Here is a 13,370-nt window from a genome sequence, read left to right as displayed (position 1 = left end):
ATACTCACCAATAAATTAAAAGAGTATTTTATCTTCTGAAGACAATCATAAAAATCTGATTCTGGAATAGCAGATTTTCCTTTTGATACAAAAACAAGAGGGGGGAGAAATGCAAGAGATTAGAGGTCATATACACTATTCTTTTTCAGAGATAGGGTAGCTCTTTAAAGCTCTTTGGCCAGATTCGTTGCAGTAGTATGTGATGTGGTGCACTGCACTGCGTTGCTGAAAGTAGCGCATGTTCTATACTATTTTGTTGCATATTGGTGCATTAGGAAGTTCATTCAAATGAATGGGCTGCCCTAATACAACACAAGTAAAAAACGCAGCATAACACACATTAAATGTGTGCACTTTGAAGATGTGAATGGGTTCTCAAGTAATATAATATAACAAAAAGGACATTAACAGTGTCTAATAGAGCTAATCACCCAAATCAGCCACAACATATTTGTAGCAGTTACCGCGTTTCCCCAAAAATAAGACCTACCCTGAAAATAAGGCCTACTGTTATTTTCAGGGAGGGCTCCAATATAAGCCCCAAAAATAAACCCTAGTTTTAGTGTTTGTAAAATCCTAAAATCCATTCTATTACTGTTTATATAATGTCCAGTGTGTTTTTCTGTAATCTAATAGTGTGAAATACCTTCGGGACAGCGCCGCTCAGCGCTCAGCTGATTTCCCGCTCTGCTCTGCTTCTCTTCTCATAGCTGTCAGCAGGGGATCTCAGCCCCTCCCCTCTGCAGTGTTCAGAGCGGGTCACGGAAGCGCCGAGCATTGTATTATAGCTGTGTGAAATACCTTTGGTACAGCGCCGCTCGGCACTTCTGTGACCCCCCAGCTGTCAGCGGGGGAGAAGAGAAGGAAGAGCAGCGGGAAATCAGCTGAGCACCGAGTGGCGCTGTACCGAAGATATTTCACACAATTTTAATTTAATGCTCGGCACTTCTGTGACCCGCTCTGAGATCCCCTGCTGACAGCTATGAGTAGAGAAGGAGAGGAGATTAGCTGAGCGCCGCTGTACCAAAGGTATTTCACACTATTAGATTAGAGAAACACACTGGACATTATATAAAACAGTAATAAAGTGGATTCTAGGATTTTACAAACACTTTTACTAGGTTCACAGAGAGGATTCCTGACAGGCAGGGTGGGAGAGAAGACAGCATATTACACATAAGACCATACACCGAAAATAAGACCTACAGTGTCTTTTGGTGCCAAAATGAATATAAGACCCAGGCTTATTTTCGGGGAAACACGGTCAAAAACCTTTTCATACACAGAGATGTTTTTTTTGTACAATCCTTTGATGGTAATATGATGATGACATATTGTATGTTGAAAGTAATAATATATATTATGTAAATGCGTGTCCCTACTATTGTTCTTAGATACTTTCTATCTTGGCTCAGGTATGTGTTGGTTACATTTTACTGGACAGGCAAGCATGGTAATACAGAATGCAGTAACATAAATATTTATTATAAAATTCCATGAAGCAAAGTCAGGCCCTTCAAGAACGAAGGGAAACCAAATCAGAAATAGGCACATAAAAAGTGTTTCCAGCTAATTAAGTTTTAGTAGATGTCTTCTTTTCTTTCTGTCATAAGCTGCAAACATACTAAAGTTTGTTTTGTGGGATTGATACCGCTTTATTATGACCCTTTACTTTATTACAGCTTACCAATCCTTTTAATATGGTGGCTGCATTTGTTTTTAATGTTTAGGCTTTCTTTTCCTCTATTTTACCTGGTAATCCGCCCAGTAATGCCTCGTACACACGTACCGATCGTCGGCCGACCGATCGGCCGTCTTTTGTCCAGGGTTGTCCTGTCCGCTGAAAAGTGCAAAAGACTGCACACGAATTTTGTCCCCCGACTGCAGAAGTGATGTCATGTGATGGTTAACTTTCCCTGTGTTTTTTCTTCTCTGAGCATGCCCAGTCTTGCAAATCTGCTGATTGTCGGCCGAATTCTGTACTGACTGACGAACAATCGGCCGTTCTGGTGTTGGCCAACAAAAATTTTAATGCTTGCACGACAGATTCTGTTAGGCCGAAAATGCGCTGTCGGCTGTCGGAAGCATCATACTAACAAGCCTACAATCGGCCAATCGGTCGTCGGCCGAATATTTACGGCCGACAATCGGTACGTGTGTACGGGGCTTAACTCTCTTCCTGTCTTAGAGTGTCTCCACTCCCCTGGAGGAGCAATGGAGACCCCTTTGGATAGCAGTATTGTCAGTCTGAGATAGGGAAGTATTAGATGCACTAGCAGATTTAGATGGACTTGACTAACAAATTAAAGTCAACCGACAGCTATTACTTTTTAAGCAGGTACAGCAATGTTTTTGTTTTTTTTTCCCATAGGAGTTTTACATAGATGCATAAAGGGTTAAACGATTTGTTTCAACCTTCTAACTGCAGCTTTTGATGCACAGCTTGGTCTGTTAACCACTTGCCACCCACCCACTGTCAAATGACGGTGGACCAGTGCGGCTATCGTCCTGGGACGATGTCATATGACGGCGCCCCAGAACAGCCGATCTCGCACAGACACGCTGTGTTTCTAGGACAAGGCGCGACCCCAATCTTGGTAAAGAGCCAATGATGCGGCTCTTTACCCATGTGATCAGCAGTGTCCAATCACAGCCATTCACATGTAAATGTGGAAGTGGCGTTTATTGGCGCGCCTCACACTGTCAGAGCGTGTGGCGAGGAGAGCCGATCAGTGGCTCCTCCTCAAAGGGGAGACCAGGACAGGTAATCGGGGCACTGATCATCAGTGCTCTGATTACAGTAAAGCCAGAGCAGTGCCCATCAGTGACACTAATCAGTGCCCATCAGTGACACCAATCAGTGCTCATCAGTAACCCCAATCAGTGCCTGCCGGCGCCACCTATCTGTGTTCATCAGTGCCGCCTATCAGTGTGGCAGATTATGGCACTTTTCCACTGCAAGTACCGGCTCGGCTCTACTCGGCCCTGCTTGGCCCGGTTTGCTTTTCCACTACTGGTACCGCATGGTACGGTGTTGGAACGGTTCGGTACGGTTTGGTATGGTTTGCTTTTCCACTAAAGTAGTACTAAAGTTAAGTGGGTGGGATAACAACTATTCACTGACCAATCAGTGGCTAGTAGTGACTGCATGCAAAGGATTGTGGGATATGGTACCGGGTATGGTACCTCTTGGAACCACAATCGAGGTGGTACTGTTTTAGAGAGCCGTACCGTTCGGTTCCATGCAGTGGAAAAGCGCCGCTGTACCGTACCATACCGAACCGTTCCTACACCGTACCATGCGGTACCAGCAGTGGAAAAGCACAAAAGCGAGCCGAACCGTTCGGTTACATGCCGTGGAAAAGCGCCATTAGTGCCTCCTCATCAGTAACCTTCAGCACCACCTAATCAGTGCCCTTCAGTTCCATCTCATCATTGCCCATCAGTGCAGCCCCTCAGTGCCCATCAGTGTCGCCTCACCAGCGCACATCAGTGAAAGACAAAAATTACTTAGTTACAAAATTTACTGACAGTTTCTGTCTTTCTTTTTTTTTTCAAAATGTTTTTTTTTAGTAAAAAATAAAAAACCCAGTGGTAATTAAATACCACCAAAAGAAATCTATTTGTGTGAAAAAAATGTTAAAAATGTTATTTGGATACAGCATTGCATGACCGCGCAATTGCCATTCATAATGTGACAGCGCTGAGAATTGGCCAAGGCAGGAAGGGGGTAAGAGTGCCCTGTATTGAAGTGGTTAAAAGAAGTTGGAAAAATAACAGACTTGGGCCCCTTTCACACTTGTGCGACCTAAAAGTCGTGATTTTGACTGGACTGAAGCAATGCCTGTGTAATCTTGAGGTCTATGGACCTCATAGCGCTTCAAAGTCTGACCAAAGTAGTGCAGGGACTACTTTGAATTCGTTAAGACTCGAAGTCGCACAGAAACTGGTTGGAAATCATGGAAGTCTCACAAGTGTGGAAGGTGCCTAACAGACCAGATCAACTGGTAAAAAGAAAAGAAAAAGCCTAAAGAAAAAGCAAAAAAAAAAAGCTCCATCACATCTAAGGATTTATAAGCTGCAATAAATTACATGTTTGGTTTTCAGTTTAATGCCTCTTTAAAGGTTCAAGGTCCTAGATCTTTAGGTGCTCTTTAAAGCAGCATTATACCCAAAAACAAAATGTATTTTACTGCAGTTTACAAATCTTTAGATGTCATGGCTAAATTAGGTTGATCATGGTTTCAATATTTGGCAAAATTACTTACCTTTGTGTGGTATTTGCTTACAGGTAAACTGGTGTTTTTTTCAGCGAGAGCTTATTTTTGTGTTAAATTTATAGTGTTTACATTACAGTAATCTATATGTGACTTTCATCTTTTTACTGGTTTTTATTCCTTGAGAAGGCAAATACAGTATAGCAAGATCATTGGATTGTTCTTTAAAAGCATATTATTGTATAAAACATTAACTCATTTGGATAGGACGATGTTTATTAAGCTGATCTATTTTGCATGTTTATCTAAAAACATGAAAATAGCCATGCATTACTCACCCTTTTTTTTCTTTTTATTTGAATCCAATAATCCAACAAATATTTCGATATCCCTGAGAACATGATTTAACACTTCCTAATGTGGAGAAAAGTAAAACATTTTTAAAAAGTAAGTAAAAAAAAAGGAGCATATTATTGTAAACAATATACAAAGTCAAACAACTGCGCTAAAGTGCTTAGTGCAAATATAAATTATTATTATTATATAGGATTTATATAGCGCCAACCAGTGGCGGCTGATCAATAGGGCCCCCCCCCCCAAGGCTAGTCACTGGTAAAATCAGCATAAAAAAAAAAAGTGTACCTTTTAATATGCCAGTGGGGCGCCGGACACATTGCTGGCTATGGGAGGGGTGGGATTTTGGCATCATGTGCCTCTTTTCTTGTACGGTGATTGGCGGCCTTTTAGAGTGTACTCGGGGCGCAGAGCGAAGCACTCTGAACACTCCCACTCACCATTGCTGTCCTGTGATTGGTCCAGCCTGGACCAATCAGGACGTCCGACTTCGTAGGGGGCGGTGCTTGGGCCGGGCGTCACTCTCTCTGCTTCCTGCCGGGGGCATGGGCAGACTGACCATTAGAGCTCGGCTCTTTTGATTTTAGAAGAGGAGATGCCACTGCCAGGAGCTGGAGGACAGGAGAGAGAGGAGGGACACAGCCTGCAGTGTGGGACCGGCTGCAGCCTGCTTGAAGGTAAGCTGGGGTTAGCTAAACGAGATTGAGGAGAGGAGAGGAGAAGAGCGGAGCTGTGCTCCCTGTAGCAGGGCCTCTGTCTCTGAGGCTGTGAGATGGAGTCTCTGTGTGAGAAGTGTCACTGCTTCTGAAGGAAGGACATGTTCTAAACTTCTCCCCAAATCTCTTCTACACCTCCCTACTCATAACCTGCCCATCAATACACAGGCACCGTGTCCTCCTCTCCTGCATTCCCACCTAATGTGTCTGAGATTCTGGAGCACTACAAGTTACAGCATGCCAGGAGATGAGGGCAGCAGGAGTGTGTTAGATCAGGCTGATTTTGAGGTGTGTTTGTGTATACTGTGCATGTGTGTGTATATATACTGTGCATGTGTGTATGTGTATGTGTATATACTGTGCGTGTGTGTATGTGTATATACTGTGTGTGTGTGTATATACTGTGCGTGTGTGTATGTGTGTGTATGTGTATATACTGTGCGTGTGTGTATGTATGTGTATGTGTATATACTGTGCGTGTGTGTATATACTGTGGGCATAGTTGCCAACATTTCAAAAAAAATTCCAGGGACACTTTGCAGCACAGCTATCAATTACCACACCCACTTCCCTGAAGCTCCGCCCACTCTGCATAATTATTCTTGCCTACTTATCAGATTATAGAGTCTACTCCAATATAGAGAGAATTACAGGAAATTAAAAAGGGAATTTCAAATTTAAGGCCACAGTAGCAGAGTTGGAATAAGTCTTCCATTCAGCTGCACTATTTCTGTGTAACATTAACAGGCGCTTCCAGGGACAATATAAATTACCTGGGACAGGGTCCTATTTGCAGGGACTGTCCCAGGAAAAAAGGGACAGTCGGCAAGTATGTGTGTGTGTGTATGTGTATATATATACTGTGCATGTGTGCCTGTATGTGTGTGTGTGTATATATATATATATATATATATATATATATATATACTGTGCATGTGTGTCTATGTATATACACTGTGCAGCATGTGTGTATATACTGCATGATTTATGAGAGCCCACTGCTGCTACCAAAGTCTACCAATCGACTTCTGTTAAAAAGACATGCTGGATCAAGACGCTCGACCAACTGCTGTGTTACCAACCATCCACAGAGAGGAGAAAAATGCTGCCAAAAAGCCACTTGTTGCCATTGGGAGGCAGCTGAGTGGAAAGTGCTGAGCTTGGCCACGGATCAGGCTGAAGGCAGGTCTGGATGCACACCTGTGCAGTGATATCATGGCACAAACCAGACACAGCTTTTATTCACATGCCCCACTGCCCGATCCAAGGGTAACCACAGCAGTTCACCATTCAGCCAACTCCACAACTGCACATGCACAGTTCAGAGCCAGTAACAGGTGGATTTTTTTAAAAGCCTTTTCCCACCAGCCGCCTGCAACACTAAGGAAAAAAGGTGAAAAGGTGTGTGTAAGGGGACATTGATCTAAGGTGGAACTCTGAACCGAATCACTTTGGAAAGTTGGAAAAAAGATCACCCCCTTGTGTTAGTATTTTGTTGAAGCAACGTTTTCTTTAATTGCATCCTTTTGTCTGTTGGGATAGGTCCTTTGCACATCTGGACTTTGCAATATTTGCCCACTCTTCTTCTTTGCAGAACTGCTTAAGTTCAGTTAAATTTGATAGTGACCGTTTGTGGATTGCAGTCTTTAATTCATTCCACAGATTATCTACAGGGTTTAAAGCGGTAGTAAACCGCTGGATGTTTTTTTTTTTTTCTAACCTTCAAGGTAATATCATAATGTGCTAGCATCGCATACTAGCACATTGTTAAACTTACCTGAAAACAAAGCATTCCAACACTGCACTGTCACTGCTGCAGGCGCTCCCATCTTCACCTAGTCTTCCTTCCAGGTTTGCGGTCTCCAGGCCTGTCACACAGCGGGAGCTGCCGTTTATAGTACACCACTCTGCACCCGGGTGGCCATTCTTTCAGAACGCATGCACCAGTGATGTCACTGACTGCATGTACAGTAAATATCACCTAAATGGTGCATGTTTAGGAGATATTTACACTACCTACAGGTAAAAGTCAGAGATGGGAGTTTACTCCCACTATAAGTCTGGGTTCTGACTAGGCCAAGCAAGGACATTCACCTTTTTTCTCCCTTAACTCATTGTTGCTGTGTGCTTTGGGTCATTTTCATGTTGGAAGGTAAACCTTCTTCCTATTGACAACTTTCTGGCAGAGGGCAGCAGATTTTACTCAGAATTGGATGGTATTTTGCTCCATCCATTTTTCTTCTATCCTTATAAGTGCTCCACTCCCTTCTGCAGAGAAACACCCCCATAACAGGATATTACCACCTCTGCATTACTGTAGGAATGGTGTTATTTGGATGGTGAGATGTATTGGATTTCTGACAGACATATTTTTTTTTTTTTGTAGGCCAAATTATTAAATTTCTATTCTTATCTGACCATAACATCTTTTTCCACGCAGCCTCAGAATCTTCAAAGTGTGTTAAAGGTGGTCAGATGAGACTAACATGTATTCATTTGGCCTCAACACAAAATGATATGTCTGGCAGAAATCCAATACAGCTCACCATCCAAATAACACCATTCCTACAGTAATGCATGGAGGTGGTAATTTCATGGTATAGGGGTGTTTCTCAGCAGCAGGGACTGGAGCACTTGTCAGGATAGAAAGAAAAAAATGAATGGGGCAAAATACCATCAAATTCTTGAGGAAAATCTGCTGCCCTCTTCCAGAAAGTGGGCAATGGGAAGAAGGTTTACTTTCCAACGTGACAATGAGTCAAAGCACACCGCAACAATGAGTATACAGTGGTTGGAGGAGAATAAGGTGAATGTTATTGCATGGCCCAGTCAGAGCCCAGACTTAAACCCCATTGAAAATCCGTGGAATTACTTAAAGACGTCAGTCCACAAACGGTCACCATCAAAAGTAACTGAACTTGAGCAGTTCTGCAAAGAAGAATGGGCAAATATTGCAAAGTTAGTCGAGACAAATCCCAACAGACTAAGGGCTGGAATTAAAGCAAAAGGTGATTCAACAAAATACCGACATAAGGAGCGTGATCTTTTTTTTCCAACTCAGAAAAAAAAAACAGAATCGCTGACGTGTTGTTGGTGTTATGTCTTTCAATTGGATGTTATAAGTTGCACAAAGTAAATACAGCTGGAAAAAAACAAAAATGAAGTCGGTCTTCATTTCCGGCTGCAAAGCAACTAAATGTGATTTTTTTTTTTTTTAAAGGGGGGGGGGGGTATTTTCTATACTCACTGTATAATGTACATAGACCTGACCAAGGTGTTCATTTTGTCAACAGTTGCTAGCTTTAATAAAGTTCTTCTGTACGCTCAGGGTACAAGGACTATGGTATATGTTTGCGTAGTATACAGCAGATGCAGATTCTGTTCAATCCTTCTATAGGCCATGCCCATTGTTCAATGTGGTGCACTATGTGCACAGCAGGTCACCATCTCCCTGATAGGGGCCCAGTGCATCATTTTGCCCAGGGGCCCATGATTATTATTAGTATTATACAGGATTTATATAGCGCCAGCAGTTTGCACAGTGCATTGCAACATGAGGGCAGACAGTACAGTTACAATAAAATTCAATACAGGAAGAATCAGAGAGCCCTGCTCATTAGATGCTGTTAAGGTGGCACTGCCCATGAGAGGCTCCTGGTGCCTTTACTGGGTCACCAGCTTCAAGTCTCCTGCCACTTTACCAGTCGCCAAGCTTGGTGCCCCTCTGTGTGGGCCTGCCCGCATTAATGTTGTGTTGTGAAGATGGCTAACGCATGGCAGCCATCTCTAAGCCTGGGGACCCCATAATCTTCTAATGCCCGGGGGCCCCATGAGTTGTCAGTCCGCCCCTGGCCAGGGGACTGGTGTTGGTGACGTGATACGGCAGACAAACGCAGCTGATGCCAGACCAGCCCTTATCGAGTTTGCATGGACTAGCGACTGGGCACCACGGCTACATGTGATTTCAACAGACTCGTCCTAGCACCTGATGGCAGAAAGTCCAGACTGCGGTGGGTGGTAAGCAGGTCTTGCAGCCCAAAGGGCCCCTTGAAATGGACTGTATCCTGACTGCACTAATTGACCTCCCCCACTGAACTGTCTGACGCTGTCAGCGATTAAAGCTCTCTCCTTTTGAACATGCTAGCTGCTTGGCTGTAATGTTGATCTATGAAATTTTATATGTTCAAAGCCACTGACCTAAAAAAAGTGTGCAGATCAGTTCTGACTTGCCTTCGACTTTATTAGCTGCAGCTTGTTTTGGTCATTGACTCGCAAATCATTTAGGCCAAGAAACTTGCATTTTCAGAAAAAGGTCAGTAATGGTGGCCTATATTTTTCAGTTTCATTACATGAAACCCCACCAGCTAGGTCTGTCCATCACAAGAAAATGTCAAAAGCATATTAGAAGCACTCATGTAGACTAGTTTTTTTTTATATATCTATATATATATATATATATATATATATATATATATATATATATATATATATATATTTTGTCCCTATTGTACATCATTTTATGTTGGGATACACAGATTTTGAAGCCCATTCACACCAGTCTTGCATTATATGCGTGTTTACATGGGTTGCATTAAGGCACCACAACAAAACAAAAGTTAGAGCTGCAGCATTTTTTTTCAGCTTAGGCCCCTTTAACACTTCTGCGACCTAAAAGTTGCACGATTTTGCTGCAATTTTTTGCCGCGATTTTGTCTACACTTGAAGAAATGTCTGTAATCTTGAGGTCTCCGGACCACAAAACTCACCAAAGTCGGACCAAGTAGCAAGAACTACTTGGAAGTCATGCAATTTTTTCCACGTTTTTTGCCGCGCAAAGCAATGCCTATTACATTTTTCTGTTTGCGCCCCCCCAAAAAATTTTGAGCACCAGCTGCCAGTGGCGCCGACAGTTTATGCAGTGCTTTACAACTTGAGGGTAGACAGTACAAATACATACACTTTAATACATTTTAATACAGTAGGAATCAGAGGGCCCTGCTCGTTAGAGCTCACAATCTAAGAGGGAGTCTTTAATATAAATGTAAGACAGCAGCACTCACTATTGTTGGAGCACTAACAATGCAAAACATTTTGAATCAAAGAAATGTGTTGCGATCTCTTTAAACTCTTAATTATGAAAAATCATGTAAAAAAAAAAACCCTTAGTTATGAAAAATCATGTAAAAAAAAAACCCATCAGAAATTACAATTCTGAAATTCAGAAATTGACAATTAAGAAATAAAAAATTGTGAAAGCGTGAGGATGTCACTGTCTGATGAACATGTTGTTTCAAAAGAAGTCTTTCAGGGGCATTCAAGGCACACAGTATGAACTTTGCACCACCATACCTCTCAGAGGTGCTCCGAACACTCCCCGGTTTGGTTCGTCTTGAACATTGCGAAAGTTCAGAGCTGAATAACGAACCTTATTGAAGTCTATGGGACCAGAACTGGAAAACTCAAAAGTGCTCATTTTGAGGGCTTAGATGCAAGTTAATCGGCATACAAAGGGTATGGGGGGGGGGTCTGGGTACTGCCCTGGGGAACATGTATCAATGAAAAAAAGTTTGTAAAAAAAACACAATTTTTAAATGAGCAGTGATTTACTGATGCTTAAAGTGAAACAATAAAATTAAAAATTGGGCTTTGGGTGTTGGTGGTACCTTCACACCATAACCCTAGAAGTACTGTTGATAAATCAAGTAATGCCTGTGCATTGTCAAGGAGCAAGTGGCTGACGCTGTGTTCATAAAACTCAGCTGACTCCTCCCAGGGCCGTTTATAATATTAATTGGACCCTGGGCCCTCCAAAATCCACTTATTACCTATTTGCAGGTAGTGGGGGCTCAAGGGGGAGCTGCTTTGGGCCCCACAACAATGCCTGGGCCCAGGGCGGCTGCCTTTTTTGCCCTGTGTTAAAGACGGCCCTGGGTGTGGGTATCAGAAAGTAGTCTTGTAGCTTCTGCAACAGTTTCAATCCTGTTTTGTATCACAATCCCACCTCCCTTATCTTCCAGTTTTATAACTAGATTTTGGTTGGCTGTAAATGCCAGCATGGCCTTTCTTTCAGAGGCAGTGAGAATATACCCTCTATATTTTGTATTCTGTGCACAATTGCACGTGTATAAGATCAGAATACACAATACGGTAAAAGGTTTCTATGCAGGGGCCTTTAGAATGTGTAGGGTAAAATGTATGGTAAAATTTATATTTTGGCCTAAAAGAGGTGTGTTTGACAGGAGGTGAAGTCATTAAGTGTTGGGTATAGAGGAGGGCCTTAGAATTACTCTCCAATGGGCTCAAACCTTCTGATACTAAGTATAATTCCCCCAACATGGCCAGATGTATAAGGTCATCAACAGTAGTGTCAATGTCAGTATTAGAGTCATTTGACATATCTGCATTGCAGTGGCGACTGGTGCTCAAAATTTTTTTTTTTTGGGGGGGGGGGGGGGGGGCGCAAACAGAAAAAATATAATAGGCATTGCTTTGCGGCAAAAAACGTGGCAAAAAATTGCATGACTTTGAGGTCACAAAAGTGTGAAAGGGGCAGCCAGTAATCAAAGTATAGTGTGCCCCCTTCAATGCAGAGTTACTACAGCATGCCCCCTTCAATGCAGAATTACTACAGCGTTCCCCCATTCAATGCAGAGTTACCACAGCGTGCTCCCATTCAATGCAGAGTTACTACAGCATGACCCCATTCAATGCAGAGTTACTACAGCATGCCCCCATTCAATGCAGAGTTAATACAGCGTGCCCCCATTCAATGCAGAGTTACTACAGCGTGCCCCTGGCCTCTGGCTGAAATGCTAACGAAGTAGTCACTTACAGTACTGAGTACAGTGTGCCCCTGGCCTCTGGCTGAAACACTAACGAAGTAGTCACTTACAGTACTGAAGACAGTCAGGTTGAGGCTCGCAGCAGGCAGCAGGGGTTGGGAGTCGGGACGGGAACGCTTTGGCTCTGTATCCTCTCTCGTCATCTGGGCCGGCTCAGGCGGGAAGGAGAATGAGATGGGGACACCCAAGCACCGCCCACCGCCACCGCACCAATCACAGGACGGCAAGCAAGAGGTGGGAGTGTTCGGGGCGCATTGCTCTGCGCCCCGAGCACATTCTAAAGGCCGGCAATAGGCTTCAGGAAAAAAAGCACATGAGGACCAAAACCCCACCCCCTCCATAGCAGCTGCACTGGCCGGCGCCCCCCTGCAATAAAGGAACACTTTTTTTTTTCTTTCTACCTTGGGGGGGGGGGGGTGGCGGCGCCCCTGCACCCCCGCGCCCCCTATACTATATACTATGAAAAGATTTTAAACTTATTAAGATCTTTTAAGAGATTTTGCATAAATAGCAAAAAGTGTCTAGATCCTTTGGTAGTGCCCTTGCTGACTGGTGCTAGCCAAATCCCCATAGCTACCTCTTTTAAATACCTAGGTGTAGTGGTGTCCCCAGATCCCTCTAAATATCTTCCAGCACTGCCTTAACCCTCTTGGGCATGGAGTTCACCAGAGCTTCACAGGTTGTCACTGGAGTCCTCTTCCACTCCTCCATGACGACATTATGGAGCTGGTAGATGTTAGAGATCTTGCGCTCCTCCACCTTCCGGTCTGGAGACATGCTTGGCCCGTTCATTACCTTTTACCCTCAGCTTCTTTAGCAAGGCAGTGGCTGTCTTGGAGGTGTGTTTGGGGTCATTATCATGTTGGATATCTGTCCTGCGGCCCAGTCTCCGAAGGGAGGGGATTATGCTCTGGGGATCATTCTCTGCTTCAGTATGTCACAGTACATGTTGACATTCATTGTTCCCTCAATGAACTGTAGATCCTCAATGCTGGCAGCACTCATGCAGCCCCAGACCATGACACTCCCACCACCATGCTTGACTGTAGGCAAGACACACTTGTATTTGCACTCCTCACTTGGTTTCCGCCAAACACAATCTGAACCAAATAAGTTTATCTTGGTCTCATCAGACCACAGGACATGGTTCCAGTAATTGATGTCCTTAGTCTGCTTGTCTTCATAAAACTGTTTTTAGGCTTTTTTTGTGCATCACCTTTAGAAGAGGCCTCCTTCTGGGA

The 13,370-nt window shown here is 43.5% G+C and overlaps 1 protein-coding gene across 1 annotated transcript in view; it reads right to left on the bottom strand.

Moving 5' to 3' along the window:
• EPS8L3 (EPS8 signaling adaptor L3) overlaps nucleotides 1-13,370 on the bottom strand; it is a gene marked incomplete at its 3' end in the record, with an annotated part of 344,360 nt that overhangs the window by 160,036 nt on the left and 170,954 nt on the right. Inside the window, exons 10-11 of the mRNA XM_082246387.1 lie at nucleotides 4,556-4,631; nucleotides 9-79 (exon numbers count right to left, since the gene is read on the bottom strand). Of these exons, the coding sequence (XP_082102513.1) occupies nucleotides 9-79; nucleotides 4,556-4,631 (147 nt within the window). The remainder of the gene's footprint in view (nucleotides 1-8; nucleotides 80-4,555; nucleotides 4,632-13,370) is intronic.

Source organism: Pelophylax lessonae, assembly GCF_965119305.1.
Source record: "Pelophylax lessonae genome assembly, chromosome: 2".
Taxonomy (NCBI): domain Eukaryota; kingdom Metazoa; phylum Chordata; class Amphibia; order Anura; family Ranidae; genus Pelophylax; species Pelophylax lessonae.
This window is presented reverse-complemented; position numbering and strand designations above follow the sequence as displayed.